This window comes from Phyllostomus discolor, chromosome 9 (genome assembly GCF_004126475.2).
Source record: "Phyllostomus discolor isolate MPI-MPIP mPhyDis1 chromosome 9, mPhyDis1.pri.v3, whole genome shotgun sequence".
NCBI lineage: Eukaryota > Metazoa > Chordata > Mammalia > Chiroptera > Phyllostomidae > Phyllostomus > Phyllostomus discolor.
In genome coordinates, this window is record NC_040911.2 from 27,630,604 (window position 1) to 27,650,998 (window position 20,395).

The 20,395-nt window shown below is 38.2% G+C and overlaps 1 protein-coding gene across 1 annotated transcript in view; it reads right to left on the reverse strand.

Annotated features, from left to right (window-relative positions):
• ELP2 (elongator acetyltransferase complex subunit 2) overlaps positions 1-20,395 on the reverse strand; it is a 43,745-nt gene that overhangs the window by 22,838 nt on the left and 512 nt on the right. The window contains 12 exon segments of the mRNA XM_028524009.2: positions 163-263; positions 1,520-1,615; positions 3,401-3,541; positions 4,028-4,094; positions 4,867-4,931; positions 7,929-8,006; positions 8,594-8,636; positions 8,639-8,692; positions 8,694-8,753; positions 13,562-13,624; positions 13,626-13,633; positions 18,327-18,405. Coding sequence (XP_028379810.1) covers positions 163-263; positions 1,520-1,615; positions 3,401-3,541; positions 4,028-4,094; positions 4,867-4,931; positions 7,929-8,006; positions 8,594-8,636; positions 8,639-8,692; positions 8,694-8,753; positions 13,562-13,624; positions 13,626-13,633; positions 18,327-18,405 — 855 coding nt within the window.

A 20,395-nucleotide genomic window follows, 5' to 3' on the forward strand; every position in this document is an offset into this window, starting at 1 on the left:
TTTGTTATCAACAGTCCACATTTCTCACAACAGAAACCACTGATTCCAGAGATTATGTTCTCAGTTAATAAACATATACAAAGAGTGAACACTGGCAGCTCTAGCTATTAAATATTAAGTTTCAAATCCAATTTTCTGTTTCTTAAACATTCCTATTTTTACCTGTTCTAGCCAAACTCCTGACTCTTCATCTGGAGCCCAGAGAATCATGGTTTTATCCATTGAGGCAGACAACAATCTCACTGGCTGCTGTAGAACACCATCTAAAAAATATAAATTAGTTAGTTTCTTTAGGTTTTTAGCAGGCATCATGTTTATAGATTATCGGGGGGGGGGGGGGGGGCCCCCCACGGATACTGCAAAAATGTTCACTTCAGCAATGCAATAGCAAAATGTTGGCAACAACACAAACATCTACTGTTAGAAAAACAGGTAAACAAGCTGTGGTATATTTAGACAGTGGAATACTGAACTGCAATAAAAATAAAACTAGAGCTACATGAAACAACATGGATACAACTCCAAATCTTTAGCATATTAAGCTAAAAAGGCAAGTTATAACAGGATAAGTACACTATCATTTTAATAGCTGTAAAACTACTGTTTATGGCCACATAAATGTGTAGTTAAAGTACAAAACCATGCATAGGAACAGGAATGGTAATGCCCTGAATTCAGTACTCCAGTTGGCTACAGGGAAGGATGGAGGGGCAAGGGTTCACAGGGGTCCTCAGTATCTATAATATCTAGTTATTTTCTAACTGCAGCACATAAGGCATAATATAATAAAAGCCGAATGGTGATTACCTGAACATTATTGATATTCTCTGTGTTGTGTTGGGGAAGGGGCTGTGGGAAGAACATGAGCTGTGCCTTACTCAGCTCTACACCCAAGCACCAGCTTAAGCATGCATCACTCCATAAATGGAGGGTAAAGGCAAAAGGAAGAGGGGGGTGGTCTTATTTTTTCATAAATTACGTGTGTCATTATTACCCACTTTGTATTGCCAAGGGTAAAGAATCCGGTAAGGTTTCCCTGAAAGTCAATTTCTCTTAAATCTCATAAAGATTAGTCCAACACTTGTCAGAAAAAAGCTAATAGATGAGGTGATTTCAGCGTCGCGGCAGGAATCATCCTTTTCCTACTCAGGAGTACAACTGTCTTTTCTCTTTGTTTATTAAATTTATTGGGGGTGACACTGGTTAAGAAGACCATATAGGTTTCAAGTGTACATTTCTATGATACATGATCTTATAGATTGCATCATGTGCCCAGCACCCACAGTCAAACAGTCTTCCTGTCACCATGTATTTAGCCAAATATATGGGTACAGTTTTTAGTGGAATTGAGTGTCCAGAAGAATAGAACTGAAGTATTATACTTGGTCAACTTGAAAATGTTTTACATTTGAGATTTCTAATCACACTCAAAAATATGCTCCATTTTATTTGGTCAGCTTAAAATTCTGTACATGAGAGGTAACTGAAATGAGGGATACGTGTATATTGTTCTTCCTACCTTTGTAAAATGACGGCTGCCAATGAACTGCGTTTACCCAGTTTTCGTGACCAGCCAGCACAGTCTCCAGAGTAACCGCAAATGCTGTTTTAGTACCTATAACAAAAACAATGAAGTACTTTCTTCAAAGCTCTTCCAAAAGGAACATTTTCATAACCATTCAGTTGTACATTTATAGCCAGAAAAAAAAAAAACAGAACAAAACATGATTTATCAGAGTCAACCGAAAGAACATACATTCTAAATTTCATTAACTTCACGATTGTTCAAAATTACAGGAGAAAAGGTCTAAAGATAGATAAATTTTCCTCCACCTTTGTCTCTTCCCAATAAAAAATAAATACTAAGGAATATGCTCTATTTTCTGAGACAGCTATTGTCAACTACATTTTAAAAGCAAACACAAACACGCCAGCCTCCTAGCTATGCTCACTCATCATCACAGTATAATAACCTAGAATATTCTTTTTTAAAAATTAAGATAAATAAGACCCTGGCTGGTGTGGCTCAGTGAATTGAGTGCTAGCCTGCAAACCAAAGGGTTGCCCATTCAATTCCCAGTCAGGGTACATGCCTGGGTTGCGCGCCAGTTCCCTAGTAGGGGGTACACAAGAGGCAACCACACACTGATGTTTCTCTCCCTCTCTTTCTCCCTTCCTTCCCCACTGTAAAAATAAATTAATAAAATATTTTTAAAATATTAAGATACATGCATAAGACAGTAAAATCAGTATCATGACCTTTCAAACAAAATAGTTAATAAAAATATTTTAAAAATTCAAGTTTGGGCCCTGGCTGGTATAGCTCAGTGGACTAAGCACAGGCTGTAAACCAAAGGGTCGCCGGTTCGATTCTGTCAGGGCACATGCCTGGGTTACCAGCCAGGTCTACAGCAGGGGGTACACAAGAGGCAACCATACATTGATATTTCTCTCCTCTTCCTCTCTCTCTGAAAATGAATAAATAAAATCTTTTAAAAAAATTCAAGTTTGGGAATAGCTACTCATAATATGTTGGTTATAGTATTTCTTGGCTCTCCCCCATAAAACTGTTACCAATATCTCAGTTCTTACAGGTTTTATAACCAAGAAGAGAAAAACAAAGAGAATTCCTGGGAGAACAATGCTCACTGAGAACTAACTTTATAATTTAGATACACATCCAAAAATACCTTCTTCACAAACAAACAAAAATTTTTAAAAAATAACTCCTTCAAATACAATTATTTCAACAGAATCAAGACATCATGCAGGAACACTGTTCTGATACAAGACAATAAGAATGTCAGAATTATATACTACTCAAATGTAGGAATTCAGCTTGTCTTATAAAATATTTTTCTACAAAGGTACAAATAATTAATATTATTTCTTTAGATCTTCCTATGCTAAAATTACAAATTTAATAACATTATACAAATTAATTTACTGAGAAAACATTCAAAATATTTTCAGTTGCCCTGGCCAGATGGCTCAATTGGTTGGAGTGTTGCCCAGTACACCAAAAGGTTGTGGGTTCAGTTCTCGGTGGGAGCACATATAAGAGGCAACCAATCAATGTTTCTCTTTCTAATAGATCTTCTTCTCTCTCTCTTTCTCAAAATCAATGAACATACCCTCAGGTGAGGATTAAAATATATATATTTTCAGGCCATTTTTAAAAACTCTCACTAATATTGCTTCGAAGAAAATTAAGTTTCTTACATGAAGAGCAACTCATCATTCCATAAAAATAAAAAAAGGAAAAATGCATAGTATCAAGTTTCATGTACAGCTCTGATACTTCTGAAAAACTAATCTTCACATTAGTATAAAGTAAAACATGAATGAATCAGCTAGGAGACCTAAGTATTAGCACATTAAAATTTTCATTATTACTCACTTTCATTTTCTACAGTAAAAGTACTTTCCTTCAGTCTTATATTATCATCATCCTGAGTTTCTAATGACGTCGATTTTATATACAGCCTCCATACTCGTATCAGGCAATCTTGTGAACAGCTTGCCAGGAAAAGATCTTTACCTAATTAAAAAAAAAATTTATTATTTTTTAGCATTATATTCTTAAATTAAGGTATAAGACTTTCTTCCCTATAATATGCACATTTCTAGATTTCCTGAAAAAAAAATTAGACTTTGCTTCCTTATCCTTCATTCACCTGACCTATATTCAGTTTTACTGACATTGACAAACAAGTATACAATGCTAATAAATGGTTGCAGCACATGGTATTCCTATACACAGTCCACTAAGATACATAAAGAGCTTCTCAGAATGTCTGCATGCAGAATAGTTAGCTCTTGCCCTCTTTTAAACATCAACTTGTTTCACCTTCTACCACCCCAATCAATAGTTAACAGAAGGGATAAGTGTCCTCTTTTCTAATTGGGACTACAGAAAAATATTACATACAAAGAAAGTTTAAAATTAAAACATAGGAGACTGCTTTCTTGGAAGTTACACACACTTGTCCCCATCACATGTATTTCAGCAAAATTTCATACTAACCAAAGGCTGCCCATTCCACGCCTCTTAACCAATCCTCATGTCCACAGAGAGAAAGCACTTTCTGAAACTAGTAAGATAAAAATTATCATGCTTGGTGTAAGAATTTAATATTTTCATGTATATCATATCACTGATTTTATTTGGTCTCAGCCAGTCCCTGCTGAATCTTTTTTTTTAAACAGGGAACATTATCTGACTAGACGTGAGACAGAGGTCTCATATGAAAAAATCTCATAATCATCTAATTGAGCAACATTGGTTAGATAATATCTGTAGACATCAAATACTCTAAATGTTAACATGATAGAATGACATATGATATGATGTAACAGATAAAATTGGGTAGTTGGACATTCACAACCATTTTAAATTGTCTTACAGAATGCAAAGAAACAATTATCTCCATTATTATTTAATAAATGAGCCTAGTTAACCAACCCTCTTTCTAGAAATCCTCTCTCCTAGTTTAACCACTCAAAGTATACATAAAGCTCAGAAGGACAAAAAAAACGCTACACCAGGAAGTGTAGGGATAACACATTTCATTTAAAATTTTAAAGAAAAAACACTACCGCAGTATCTTCCTTCTCTTCCTCCCCTACCCAAGGACCTGTTTCCTCCTAACAACTCTGCACGTGATAGTCAAGGTGGTAGTTGTTTGGTATTCAGAGAGAATGAAACCATTTAGCCAAGAACTGTTAAAAAAAAATTATTCCTCTTGATTTATTTTGGTTTAGATGAGAACATTCCCAAAATTCTATAATCTTGAAATAGTCTGTATTAAGAAATGTAATTAAGCAGAAGCTAATCCCAGTCCCTTAATGAATGTCATTAATTACCTGGTCATTTTGTTGAACAAATAAGTGGATTTTGCAGTCATCATTGCCACATGCTAATATTGGCACTGGGGGGAAAAAGAGATTTTCACTGTTAAGTATTCCATCATATGTTATGATTATCACCTGTACTGTATTCTAAACTCTAAATAAAGATCTCTGACTTCTATTTCTCACATCACTGAACAAATAAACTGAAAGTGCTCAATACATATCTACTGGCATCAAGTGAACACTCTAAAACGTTCTATTACATGGTTACTTGGCAAAAAATGACTACTAATAGAGAGTATTTTTCTCCATTAGATGTATTTTATGATAGAAGGAGCAGTGAAAAGAGAAGCTTGAGGGCAAGTTGGCCCCAACGAATAATAAAATGGAAGAGCTACTACAAGCCTGGCATCATGGTAACTGCACAAAGGTGTAATGGTACGTTTGTTACTTTAAAAGACCTTACATTTTGTTTGAGAATTCAACAGTAAAACAAAATTCCTGAAGCAGAGAACCACATAAAAGTAAATATGTGGTTAAAAAGCTATGAAAGGTGCAACTATAAAACTAGACTTCTTTAATAACACAAAAATCTAATTTACATTACCAAAGGATAGCCCTAATGACTGTGGAGCAAAATAAACAGGAGCTCTCCTTCTAAGGAAACACCTTGCAACCAAGTAGGTTCTTCAAAGATTTTCAACCTTAAACACACTAAAAACAAAAATAATAAACTACAGCTTCCAGCCAAGATGGAGGCATAGGTAGACACACTGTGCCTCCTCGCACAACCAAGATAGGGACAACAACAATGTAGAAACAGAATAACAACCAAAACTGACAGAAAATTGATCTGAATGGAAGTTAGACAACCAAGAAAATAGACACGTTCATCCAGACCGGTAGGAGAGGCAGAGTCGGGTAGCCAGGCACAGGTTGCGGCACCAGGAGTGAAGAGCGTTGGGACCAGGCGTGTAAGGCATCTGCGTGCAAGACTGCAGCGGGCAGACCCTAAGTGCGCAAGCGGCAGCTGGCAGGCCCCAGACAAGGGGTGGCAAACAGCAGACCCAGCAAGGCAGCAATTGTGGAGCAAGGCACTGTGCACAACCCAGGATCACAGTGCTGGGAAATAGAGCCTTGGGACACTGATTGAGGACACCTGTGGGGATTGAGGAGCAGGGAGGGACTCCCAGCCTCTCAGGAGAGGTCCTTGGAGGGTCCCACAGCATTCACAAGCCCACCCACATGGAAACTGACACCAGAGGGGCCCAGTTTGCTCAGGGGAAGCAGCGGAAGGGTCCCACAGAGGTCCCACAGAGAACGGAGCAAGTGCCATTGTTCCCTCTCGGACCCAACACCTACATACAGCGTCACAACCCAGTGACTGGAGTACCCCACCCTGGTGAACACCTAAGGCTCCACCCCTCACACGTAACAGGTGCAACCAGACAAAGGGAAAAAAAAATAAAAAAAGATGGCTCAAACAGAGTTAAAAGCCCCAGAGCCAGTTTTTTTTGTTTTTTTTTTTAAGCGACCGAGAGAGAGCCAACCTATCAGATGCACAGTTCAAAGCACTGGTGATAAGAATGCTCACAGAATTGGTTGATTTTGGTTGCAAATTAGATGAACAAATGCAGGCTATAAGAGAAATGAAGGAAAATGCACAGGGAACGAATATTGATGGGAAGGAAACTGGTACTTAAATCAATGGTGTGGACCAGAAAGAAGAAAAAAACAACCAACCAGAAAAGAATGAAGAAATAAGAATTCAAAAAAATGAGGAGAAGCTTAGGAATCTCCAGGACATCTTTAAATGATCCAACATCTGAATTATAGGGGTACCAGAAGAAGAGGAAGAGCAACAAGTGGAAAACTTATTTGAACAAATAATAAAGGAGAACTTCCCCATTCTGGCAAAGGAAAGACTTCCAGGAAGTCCAGGAAGCTCAGAGAGTCCCAAAGAAGTTGGACCCAAGAAGAAACACACCAAAGCACATCATAATTACATTAGCCAAGGTAAAAATGAAGGAGAGAATCCTAGAAGCAGCAAGAGACAAGGAGACAGGAACTTACAAAGGAGTTCCCATCAGACTGTCAGTTGATTTCTCAAAAGAGACCTTACAGGCAAGAAGAGGCTGGAAAGAAGTATTCCAAGTCATGAAAGACAAGGACCTATATCCCAGATTACTCTATCCAGTAAAGCTTTCATTTAGAATGGAAGGGCAGATAAAGTGCTTCTCAGATAAGATCAAGTTAAAGGAGTTCATCACCACCAAGCCCTTATTTTATGAAATGTTAAAGGGACTTATCTAAGAAAAGAAGAAAAAAAAAAAGTATAGAAAAATGGCAGCAAACTTACAATTATTAACGATCACACCTAAAAGAAAAGCAAAAAGAAACTTAGCAAACAACTAGAACAGGAACAAAACTATAGAAATGGAGATCACATGGAGGGTTCTCCTGAAAGAAATGCTCCTGGTCCATCTTCAATACTTTTTCAACTTATCCCAGACCTTCACCTTCTAAAGAGTTAGACAATTTTCCTAAATTAGATCTACATACGTTGGCAATATACATGGTCCGGCACAAATAATGCCCTCTTTTAATTACAGAATCATAAGCATGTAATTCTATAACATAACATAACATTATCACATTCAAGCACACCCTATGACATTTTAGGTGAAATGTTCAAATTAAAACTATAAATTATTATACCCATATTATCCTACCAACCACACTCAAGCAGGCCTTACTTCTGCTGGGCTCTATACATGATAAACAGCAATATCAATCTTGATTTCATATTAAGTCATTTAATTTTTTTCCCTTTTTATTGAATTTATTGGGGTAAACTTTAAACAGCCACCAAAATTCCGAACTGCCTCCCTTACTCTTATGTCCTATGCTCAGATAATTTGAGTACTGAAAAAGTGTATTAGCTAGGTCTCAACCTGTTTCATGAAAAAATTTAGATACAAAATTGAGACTCAATATGTTTCTTTTAGGTTCTGTCATATGAAGATATAAAAATATATATTGCTCTATTAACATGAACTTAACAGGATACTCACCATCAGTATTAGGCAAAAAAGATAAGCAGACAGTCAGAGTGAATCCATCTCCGAAATTCAAGGTCTGAAGACATGTTACTAAAAAAATAATGAAACATACCATGAATGACTAACTCTGAGTTATCCACCTAGAGAGGCTGCATAGCATCATCACATTAGCAGGGAGATGACAGAAGTCAATCCTGAGCCCCTACTGACCATGTGAATTTAAATGGTCAATGTTTAACAAGGTTAGCGAACAAAATTACTTAAATGCAAAGGTGCAGGGGTGTCCAACCTTTTGGCATCTCTGGACCACACTGGAAGAGGAGGAGTTGTCTTGGGCCACACATTAAATAGACACACATGAATAAAAACTGATGAGCAAAAAAAAGGTTTTTAGTAAATTTACAATTTTGTGTGAGGCTGTATTCATAACCTTCCTGGGCCGCATGCGGCCTACAGGTTGTGGATTGGACACCCCTGGCTGAGCAAATTCACATTAACAAATCATTTGGTATAAGGAATTTTGAAGAAGTGCAAAAACCACAAACATTTAGATTACAATTACAGTGTTTCTAAAGCTGCTTGAAAGACTAAAAGAAATTATATGTTTGCTCTTCTGGTTGTCATTCGTTTGATAATTACTATTTCATTGGTTTGGATCATAATGTCTCTAAACACACCTTGTGACCCCTCTTTAGACCAGACTCGAACAGTGGAATCCGAAAGCTGCAAGAAACGATCAGTGTACGGAATGCAACATCTGATGCCCTCCTCTGGTTAAACAGCGTGCACTGCATAGACAGGTCCCTCATGTCCATAGAGATGGACAGATTTTAAAAGCTGAATGAGAAAAAAAATGACAAAAACATTATGATAAAAAAGGAATTATCAGTTTTAACTTTATTTAACTGGAATTACAAGATTAATGGTACTGTTAAAATGTGTGACCCAGAAATAGGCCCTTTCAGTTGAAGAAAATGTATACTTTGGAGAAATTTGTCTGACCATATTAATGACACAGAAATCGTGCATACCCTTGACACAGCAATCTGACATCTAAGAATCTACTCTGAGACCCTAACAGCAAGAGTGTAACAAATAATAAAAGGATATTCATCACACTTTTTTTTTGGTGGAGGATATAGGCATGGATCACACATTCTTTATAATGTTAAAAAAAATCAACCAAGAATTAATAGGGAACTGATTAATTGTGTAGGCATATACTTTAGCGAATAAAAAGGATAATATAGATAATATATGATTATTACCATGGAAAGACATCCATGACATTGAGATTTTTGAAGAAACACAGGTCAGCTTTGTGGAACGTTCCTTTTTGGGATTAGTCTGATGTTTCATCATGAACAGATTCAGGATACAAATTCTGAACATCATTACTACCTAAGTGCATAACATCACCAGATGTCAGTTTGTACCAATTTAGTGAAGTTAACCTTGATAATGCAGTCAAGGTACTGTCTGCCAGATTTTTCACTGTGAAGTTCAATTTTTTTAGTTGATAATACACGAAATTACACTTTTGGGGCTGAGTAAATATTCTATTCTCCATCAAACCACCACCAAGTATTTTCAGCATCCCCTCATGACACTTGCCTGAATCAATCATGGCTGCAAAATGGAAAAATGGCACACAGAACTGGTAATTCATTTGCTTACCATGCAAGATTCTTCACCATGGCATCATTTCTGCTATTTTAGGTGTATATCTTAGAGTTCCAAAATTGGTGAAATTGCACCACTTCCTTTGAGAAGTAGCTTCCATAAACTGTTTTTTGAAATACTGGTGTCCCTTAAGTGTCTCCTCAGCTGTTTCCCCATTACTTAGGCAGAACTCTGCCACTCCAGAAAGTAATTAATAGTTACGTATAAGGGTCTACACACTAACTTCCTTTCATCATTAACCTTTGGCTTCTTTGAAAAAACATTTTAAATAACTTAAATACGGTATATATGATTGTACATATACTAAAGATCTGAGACAATGTTCATCAGAATGTTAAATCTGTTGAGATTTTGTATGTAGGTTTTTCTTCTTTATATTTTTTTATATATATTTTATTGATTATGCTATTACAGTTGTCCCATTTCCCCCCTTCTCTCCCCTCCACCCTGTACCCCCCTCCCACCCACATTTCCCCCTTTAGTTCATGTCCATGTGTCATACTTATGAGTTCTTTAGTTTCTACATTTCCTGTACTATTCTTGCCCTCCCCCTATCTATTTTCAACCTACATTCTATGCTACTTATTCTCTATACCTTTTTCCCCTCTCTCCTCCTCCCACCCCCCTGCTGCTAACCCTCCATGTGCCCTCCATTTCTGTGGTTCTGTTCCTGTTCTAATTGTTTACTTAGTTTCTACTGGTTTTGCTTTAGGTGTGGTTGTTAATATTTGTGAGTTTGCTCTCCTTTTACTATACATGTCTTTTCTTTATCTTCTTTTCTTAGATAAGTCCCTTTAGCATTTCATAAAATAAGGGCTTGGTGATGATGAACTCCTTGAACTTGACCTTATCTGAGAAGCACTTTATCTGCCCTTCCATTCTAAATGAGAGCTTTGCTGGATAGAGCAATCTGAGATGTAGGTCCTTGTCTTTCATGACTTGGAATATTTCTTTCCAGCCTCTTCTTGCCTGTAAGGTCTCTTTGGAGAAATCAGCTGACAGTCTGATGGGAACTCCTTTGTAGGTTACTGTCCCCTTATCTCTTGCTGCTTCTAGGATTCTCTCCTTCGTTTTTACCTTGGCTAATGTAATTATGATGGGCCTTGGTGTGTTTCTTCTTGGGTCCAACTTCTTTGGGGCTCTCTGAGCTTCTTGGATTTCTTGGAAGACTGTTCCCTTTGCCAGATTGGGGAAGTTCTCCTTTATTATTTGTTCAAGTACGTGCTCAATCTTTGCTTTTCCCCTTCCAATTCTGGTACCCCTATAATTCGGATATTGGAACGTTTAAAGGTGTCTTGGATGCTCTTAATCTTTTCCTCAATTTTTTGAGTTCTTATTTCATCATGCTTTCCTGCTTGGTTGATTCTATCTTCCTTCTGGTCCACTGTAGTGTTTTGAGACTCATATTCCTTCCTTTCACTATTGGCTCTCCTCCACGTGTCTTCCTGCATCTGTTTTATGGTAATCTGCATTCTTTCATCTAAATTTCGTCCAAAATCTACCAGTTCCGTGAGCTTTCTGATCACCAGTGTTTTGAACTGCGCATATGATAGATTGGCTAATTCTTGGTCGCTCAAAAGGATGAGTCCTGGGGGACTGATCTGCTCTGTTGAAAACATATTTTTTTTTCCCCCTGTCTCTCCTTCCCCCCCCCCCCCCGCCCCCGTCTGGTTGCTATTGTTACGGTGGGGGGCGGAGCCTTAGGTGCTCACCGGGGCTGGGCACCCCAGTCGCTAGATTGTGACGTTATCTGTGGGGGCGGGGCGGGAGCAGGAGCGGGGTGGGAGAAAACAATGGCAGTAGTTCCGTTCTCCTGGACTCAGACCCTTGTCTGGGCTTCTGGGCCACGAGTTCTGCCCTGGTCCACAATCGCTACCCCTCTGGGTCTGCCAGCCGCAGCTTGCGTACTCAGGGATCACCGCTGCGTTCTTGCGCCCCCGGATGGCTTTTGTGCCGATTTCGCACCAAACCTTCCCCCGACCCTCCGCACGCCGCCAGCCCTGCGCCCGCCCGGTTTGTCTTCTCCTACCAGTCCGGATGAACGCGTCTACTTCAACTTCTTGGCTGCCCGACTTCCATTCAGATAAATCCTCTGCCGGATCTGGGTGTTATTCTGATAGTAAATTATTGTTGTAAATTATTGGTTTTCTAATCTTGGTTGTACGAGGAGGTACGGTGTGTCCACCTATTCCTCCATCTTGCCGGAAGTCCTATATTTTTCTATATTTAAACTTTTGTATATGATTCTTTATCATTACGGCTTAAAAAATTAAATCTATTGAAAATACTTCACATCTTTAAGCAGGATTGTATTTCAACCATCAAAAACTTAAGAAACTCAAAAGAAATCTCTCAGCCCTGGCTGGCATAGCTCAGTGGATTGAGCGCGGGCTGCGAACCGAAGTGTCGCAGGTTCGATTCCCAACCAGGGTACATGCCTGGGTTGCAGGCCATAACCCCCAGCAACCGCACATTGATGTTTCTCTCTCTCTATCTCCCTCCCTCCCCTCTCTAAAAATAAATAAATAAATCTTAAAAAAAAAAAACTTAGCTCACCTATTACAAAAAAAAAGAATAAACTCTTAAAGCAAGTGTTCAAACTCCATAGAATCATTTCTATTGTTTCTCAAATATTACTTCCCACATGTATTATCTAGAAACATTTCCAAAACCGTGTTCCTCAAAGTTACAAGGGCTGCTAAGAGATTTAAAAGAAAAAAGTTCAGGATTGAGCGTGGGCTGGGAACCAAAGTGTCCCAGGTTCGATTCCCAGCCAGGGTACATTCCTGGATTGCAGTCCATAACCCCCCAGCAACCACACATTGATGTTTCTGTTTATCTCCTCTCTCTCTCTCTCCTCTCTCTCTCTCTCTCTCTCTCTCCCTCTCTCCCTCCCTCCCTTCCCTCCCTAAAAATAAATAAATAAAATCTTTAAAAAAAAAAAAGTTCAAACTTGAAATAATTTTGGGAAATGTAAATTAAACAAAGATAAGCAGGCTCATCCACGAAAGAACTTTTCAGAGCCCTCTGTAGGCTCATGTGCATTGGGATTCTCTAAGAGACGTATGTATAGGATATGCAGTATTTCCCAAACTTGACTGATCACATTCCTTTTTTCATGGAACTTCTTAAAAGATGAGTAATTCTCTGAACACACTTTAGAAAGCCCTAAAGACGTCTTAGGCTTTGGTTAAAACCAGATACTCCTGACCAGGTACTCTGTTTTCTCACCTGAGCTTTTATTTACTCTATTTTTCCTACCAAGAATTCTCACCCCTCTAACTCCTCCCAAGGAAATCACCTCACACTTTAAGAACCAACTCAAAGGCCACCTCTTAAAAATCTCTTCTGAACTCACTGTACCATGGTTTGGGGATGACAAGTTAGAGCACCTACCTTGTACTGTACTTTATTCAAGTATATTCAGCCTTCAAACTATGTACATTTCATGAATAGGATTTTGTCTCATCTCCATCTTCAGCATGGCAGATGTACAAATATCTAGTGCACTAACTTTTCACTTTTAATCTTTTCTTACAACTAGAAACGACCTAAATATCCATCAATAGAGGTCCATCCATACCCAGCACTACATATGATAACATCACTCAGAGTTATGTGAATCTATATCCACATGGCAACAGTTATCCTGTGAACACAGCAGAATTAATTTGTGCTACTCACTGAACTCAGATCAAACAGCCCATGTAAGAACAGTTTGAAAATTATTTCAAAATAATCAGAAGTTCACAAAAAATGACTGATAGCATATGAATATGGGAGCAAATTTTAGAGGGAAGGGTACAGGTCTGTGAAGTACAGAAAATAAAGGATCTGAATTACTGATAAGCAAGAATGAGGCAAGTTCATAAAGGAAGAACACAATAGAAAGGAGAAAGAAATTGAAAACAAAAGCAGATATAACAGTCATTTCTTACAACTATAAAACATATCTACCCCACCTGATCATTTTCTATTTCCCAGTGAACCACTTGACTATCAGATCCTCCAGAAACTAATTCAGTTAGAAGGAGCTGCAAAAAATTATATCTTAGTAAATATTTTTATTTTTTTACCAGCTACTTTGAAAACTTTCAAAGCTACAGAAAGATATAAGAAAACTCATATACCTAGATTCACCAACTGTTAACACTGTCATATTTGATAAATAGCTTGCTCCCTCTATACATGCAACAGGGTGGGCAAAAGAAGGTTTTACAGTTGTTTGCACTGGAAAATAATACAATAATTAATAAATTATACAAAAATATGTTTCACGTACTCAGACCTGTAACCTACTTTACGCCACCCGATGTACACACAGACCCCTTTTGTTTCTGACAACTACGGAGAAATAAGTTGCAGACATCAGGACCTCTGATCCTCAAACACTTAGCTATGGATCGCCTAAGAAATGGATCATTCCCCTACATTACCACAATACCATTACCACATTCAAGACTTTCAGCAGTGATACAGTATTATTACGTAATATACACAACATTTCTCCAAACTGTCCCAGTAATGTCTTTTATAACTTTTTAAATTAAGAATAGAAAGACCACATTGTGTGGCTTAGCTGTCACCTTTTTCAGTCTCCTTTCACGTAGAATAGCATCCCAGTCCCTTCTTTTTGTGTGATAATGAGCATCCCAGCCAGTTGTTTTATGGATGTCCCGCAATCTTGATTTTTAAAAAGGGAAAGATAATAAATAATTTTTGTTTGGATTTGCCATTTATTTGTTTCTTCTGGCCTGTGCGCTAGACATTTAGAAGCAGTAGCTGGGAACTGTCTGAAGGGCATCAGATAAGGACTCAGAAGTTCCAGGATCTGTCCTAACCCTGCTGTCAGCCAGCTGTGACCTTGGGATTTAATTTCTTTATGCATCAGATAATTAAGCTATTATCTACCTACGTGATTTTGAGAATTACTATAAGGTACCTGATACAGGGGTTGGAAAGAATAGCTAAATTATCTGTTGGTAGAGCCCTCGTCTTAGAGGAAATCAATCCTAATAGTTAAAAACTAGTGATGTCAAGCAATTTGCTTTATATAACCTCACTTTTAAAAGGAAGATAAAATATACAAGCCCAAATTAATATTTTACAATGAATCCCTAGACTGATATTTAAGTAGTCTGTAATGTCATTTGGTGGCAATTAGTAAAATTACAATTGTGTTTTAATGTCTGCACTAACAGCCACTCTACTATTTAATGGTTTCCACTGACCTAATGTGACTAATGCTGCATTACTAATTGAAATAAGGAGCTTATTTAACTTCTTCTAATGTCACAAATAAAATCATACCAGAGTCTCACTAACTCAGGAAATTCTCCACTTGTACCTGGCTCAGGATGCTCCTAATAAATGTTTATGGGGACTTCCAGCCAAGATGGAGGCATAGGTAAACACGCCTCGCCTCCTCACACAACCACTGCAAAAATTACAACTATCGCCCAGATTCATCAGAAAATTGACCCGTATGGAAGTCTGACAACCAGGGAATTAAGGAAGTCACATTCATCCAAACAGGTAGGAGGGGTGGAGACTCGGAGACACAGAAAAGACAGTCCCATGTCCACATGTGGTAGATAAAAATCAGAAGGGCTACCTTGGGAACGAGTTCCTACCCCAAACCACACCATCCAGCACAGGGTTCCAGTGCCAGGAATATAAGTCCCCCTAGCTTCCTTTTGTAAAAACCAGTGGAGGTTAGAGCAGTGGAAGAAACTGCAGGATTCTCAGGCATCTTCTCTTAGAGGGCCTGCAACAGACTTAGGTCTTATGCAGACTTATTCCCTCTGGGCTCCAGCACCAGTGCAGCAGCTGGAAGGGCAACAGCAGCGTGCGGGAAGAAACTGAAGTACCTGGCATTAGGGTGGGTGATGGGGAACAGCCTCCTCCTGAACAAAACTCCAGAGGCAAAGCAGCAACACTAACCCCTTTCTGAGCCCTCCCCCACACAGAGCCACATTGCATCAGAGACTCCATCAACCTGGTTCACTCAGGCTGACTCACCCTGGCAATTAACTAAAGCTCCACTCCAGCCAACTTGCCCCTGAGCAATTTCTGCAATAGGTCATGTTACTAAGACAGGGAGTCAAGGCAGCTCTATCTAATTCCTTAGCAACAAACACAGGGAGGCTGCCAAAATGAGGAGATAAAGAAATGTGGTGCAAATGAAAGAACAGAAAGAAACTCCAGAAAAAGAACTAAACAAAATAGAGATAAGCAATATCAGTTGCAGAGTTCAAAACACTTCGCTATTAGGATGCTCAAGGAACTCACTGGACACTTCAGCAACATAAAAAAGACCCAGGCAGAGAGGAAGGTTACATTAAGTGAAATAAAGAAAAATCTAGAGGGAACAATGGAGTAGATGAAGCCAAGAATCAAATCAATGATTTGAAACGTAAGGAAGAAAAAAACATTCCATCAGGACAACAAGAAGAAAAAAAAAAAACAAGGATAGGCTAAAGAGCCTCTGGAACAACTTTAAACATACCAATGTTCACATAATAGGGGTGCCAGAAGGAGAAGAGAAAGAGCAAGAAATTGAAAACTTATTTGAAAAAACAACGAAAGAAAACCTCCCTAATTTATTGAAGGAAATAGACATACAAATCCAGGAAGACCAAAGAGTCCCAAACAAAGGGATGCAAAGAGGACCACACTAAGACACATCATCATTAAAATGCCAAAGGTTAAAGATAAAGAATCTTAAAAGCAGCAAAAGAAAAGCAGATATTTACCTACAAAAGAGTTCCCATTAAGATTGTCTGCTGATTTCTCAAAAGAAACTTTGCAAGCTAGAAGTGATAGGCAAGAAGTATTCAAAGTGATAAAAAGCAAGGACCTACAATCTAGATTACTCTATCCAGCAAAGCTATCATTTAGAATTGAAGGACAGATAAAATACTTCCCAGACACAGTAAAGTTAAAGGAGTTCATCACCACCAAGTCATTACTATATGAAATGAAAAATTGGATTATGTATGAAAAAAGATCAAAATGATGAACATTAAAATGGCAATAAATTCACAATTATCAGCAATTGAATCTAAAAAACAAAACAAAGCAAACAAGCAGAACAGAAACAGATTCACAGATATGGAGATCATCTGGAGGGTTATCAGTTGGGAGGAGGAAGGAGAAGAATGGGAAAAAGGTACAGGGATTAAGAAGCCTAATTGGTATGTACAGAATAGACAAGGGATGTTAAGAATAGTACAGGAGATGGAGTAGCCAAAGAACTTATGTGCATGACCCATGGACATGAACTAAGGGTGGAGGAAATTGCCAGAGGGAATGGGGGGTACTGGCAGAGGTGGGCAAAGGGGGAAAAACTGGGGCAACTGTAATAGTATAATCAATAAAATAATTTAAAATATTTATGGAAGAAAAACTAAAATTATTTCAAAGTCCATAAGAAAACTACAGTAGGTATATTTAAGACATTTGAGGAAATTCCACAGGATTTTGGTGGCACCTTCTAAAAGGAATATGCTAATCAAACACTCTGGAATCACAGAACCTTAGAAATGAGATCTAGAGATGATCTAGTCCAGGAAATTTCAAATTGTTTGGTGTCAGGACTCCTTTACACTCTTAAAAATTTTTGAGGACCCACACTGGCTGGCGTGGCTCAGTGGAATGATTGAGTGCCAGCCTGTGAACCAAAGGGTTGCTGGTTCGATTCCCTGTCTAGGGCATATGCCAAGGTTGCAGGCCAGGTCCCCAGTAGGGGGTTTGTGAGAGGCAACCACACACTGATGTTTCCCTCCCTCTTTCTCCCTCCTTTCCCCTCTCTAAAAATAAATAAAATCTTTAAAAAAAAGTTTGAGGACCCCATAAAGTTTTTGTTTACATGGACTGACCATATGTGCCAACATTAAACACACTAGAAATTTAAACTGAGAAACTTGAAAACTACTTGCTTATCAGTTTATTTAAAAATACTAAACTCCATTACATGTTAACAAATATAACATTTTATGGTGAGGGAAAACCCTTTATTTTCCTAAACAAAAAATTAATGAGAGGCATTGTTTTACATTTCTGAAAATCTCTTTAACATCTAACTTTATTAAACTACAACTAGATTTTCATATCTATTTCTGGATTTAATCTGTTAAAGTATCACATATAGTGAATCAGCTGGAAAGTACCACTGTATGACTGGAATCGAACGAGAATGAAAGCAGTGAATAACCTCTTAGTATTAATCTGAAAATAATTTTGACCTCCCAGGTGTCACGGACCTCTAAGGGTCCCCTGTACCACTCCAAGCCTCCACTTTTCATATATTACAAAGGTGCAAACTGGAGTAAACAAAAAATGCAATGTCCTGCCTAAAAAGCAATAGATTCTCTGTGGCAGAAACAGCCCCACAAACCAAATCTTCAGAATCCAAGCCTGGGCTGGGCCCAACATGGGTCCTGCTCACAGGCTTTGAGCAGAAACTAAGCAATGGTGGGGATCTTGCCATAGACATAGGCTTCCTCTACCCTCATCCTAAGCACTGCTGTGTTATCTATGCTTTAATTGCTATAAAGTAAAAATACAGGTCACATATTTCACTGGGCATACCATTTTTCTTCTATTTCCCAATTGCAGAGTATCAGATAAGCTAATGGTAAAGTAATAGAAGTGATGAAAATATGACTAATCATACTTTGTCAGGAAATAATTGAAATCAATTTTAACAATCAGATTGATACTTACAGCCATCCTGTTTACAAATCCACTGTATGCAATTGACCCGAGCAGTGTGGCCATTCAGGTTGGTAACAACAACCTTTTTCTTTAACAAAGAAAATTCCAGTTAGTAAGTTAGAATCTATCCGACAGAGGAATTTAAAAAAATCAATAAAAATCAGATTTCAGTAGTTTTGATACAAAAGTGTTCAGGATTGTTTCAAACAGAATCATTTTCCTTAATTCATAAACTTGTAACCATGGCTTCAACTATCTGTTCACTCTAACTCATTCTTTTTGCCACTGCACATCCCCAGTGCCATGGGTTCCCATCACACTGAGCTCTCAGGTCTTCATCTACCTAACTCCTGCTCACCACCCCCACTCTTCCCACCCCAGTCCTCATCCAGGGAGCCTGTCTTGACACCCCAGACAAAAGAAGGAACCCTTTTCTTCTTCCTGCTCCCACAGGTCTCAGGAGCTTAATTCTATCATGCTTGCACCGATTTGAGTGTTTTGTTGACCAAAAAAACAAAACAAACAAAAGAAAGACAAAAAACTTTTAATAGAGGAATTCATATTTAATGGATACCAATTCATGGCTCACTTTGCCCATCATGACTAATCAGGTGATGCTCATCATGGCTAATTAGGGTTCTTGAACCATAATGACACAAACAAGGTCACCACCAGGTCACAACTATGAAGGTCCTCAGACATCAGATTTCTTCAGACTGTTGCTTTCGCCAACATCACTCCACACTTGGGCTCTCTTTACTGCACCCACTGCTGAAAACACTAACTCTGTGATTGCAGTGCCTTTCCCTTCACAGACCCTTTCTCTATTTATTGCCAACTGCACAGGCTTATATGCCAACTAGAATTCTCATGGCTAAGAAAAAGGGTTACAGAGGAAAGTATACAATTAACATATTTCACACATGAGTTATTTGAGGCTGGAAAACGATTATAATAGCTCATTTTCTCTCTCACTAGATTGAGAATTCCTCAATGGGCATAAGTTATTTTTTACCCATTATCTTTGTGTCCCTACCACCCAGTCCAGAGCTAGCCCATGGAGGGTCCTCAAAAATCTGCTGAATGAACATCATCCCCCAAACTGTTTTAGTACGTCCATGCTCTTATTCCCACATTTAATTAAATGTCCAACAAGCAAAAACGTAACAAAACAAAGTACTTTTTAGGGTCAATATATTTTTTGATAGGTTAAAATCTAACATGGCCACCAGATTATCACTAAAAATGTGATGTAAGGCATGGTACAAATCCATTAAATAGCTGCAAAAAGAGAGGTTTCCACAACTGAGTCAGTCCCCCCTATTCAATGGCCACTGTAAAGTTTACCCGTGGTTTTATGTGCTTTCTCTTGCCAGTTAAGAGAGCAGAGCTATAAGAAACAAAAACTAGAATGAGGCAAATTCAAGATACAGTAAGCTAATACAACTATTTCCTATGTAAATTGGAATCTGCAAAGGGTGTGAGGATAATGGTATTTCTAATCAAATTAATAAAGCAGTACAAGAAATATAGAAAGCTAGCTCTTGCACTACACTTTAATTTCCAGCGCTTCACTTTTTATACTGAGGCTCTTTTTCAGAAGCAACATTAACTATATTGTCCAAAATTAACCAGTGGGAATGGGGGCAAAACGAACTCTGGGAAGCACGTAAAAACTAGCCATTTGAAAAATTTGGTAGGGAAAGAGCCAAAAAATAAAATTAACTGACCGGGTGAAGTTCAGAGAATGGGTTAAGTCCTGCCTCATAAGTAGTGCTCAAGATCCCCAACCCCTATGACCTTTACCCCCAATTAAACTTTCTTTAATATGTCCAATTCCAAACTAAAATATAAAATACAAGTGATGTATTTTTTAAAGCAATACAAGTTTATAAAATACCGCAGGAAATATGGAAATGGGATCGCAACTGTGATAATGGATTTGATCCAAACCTAAATCGCAAATCTTTCAAAACCCAAACTAAATCTTTAACAGTACTACATACAGTTAGTTGCCACAGAAGGCTTCAGAAAAGGTTATCATCATTCAGGTACCTATGAGAGGTTAACAGGTCACT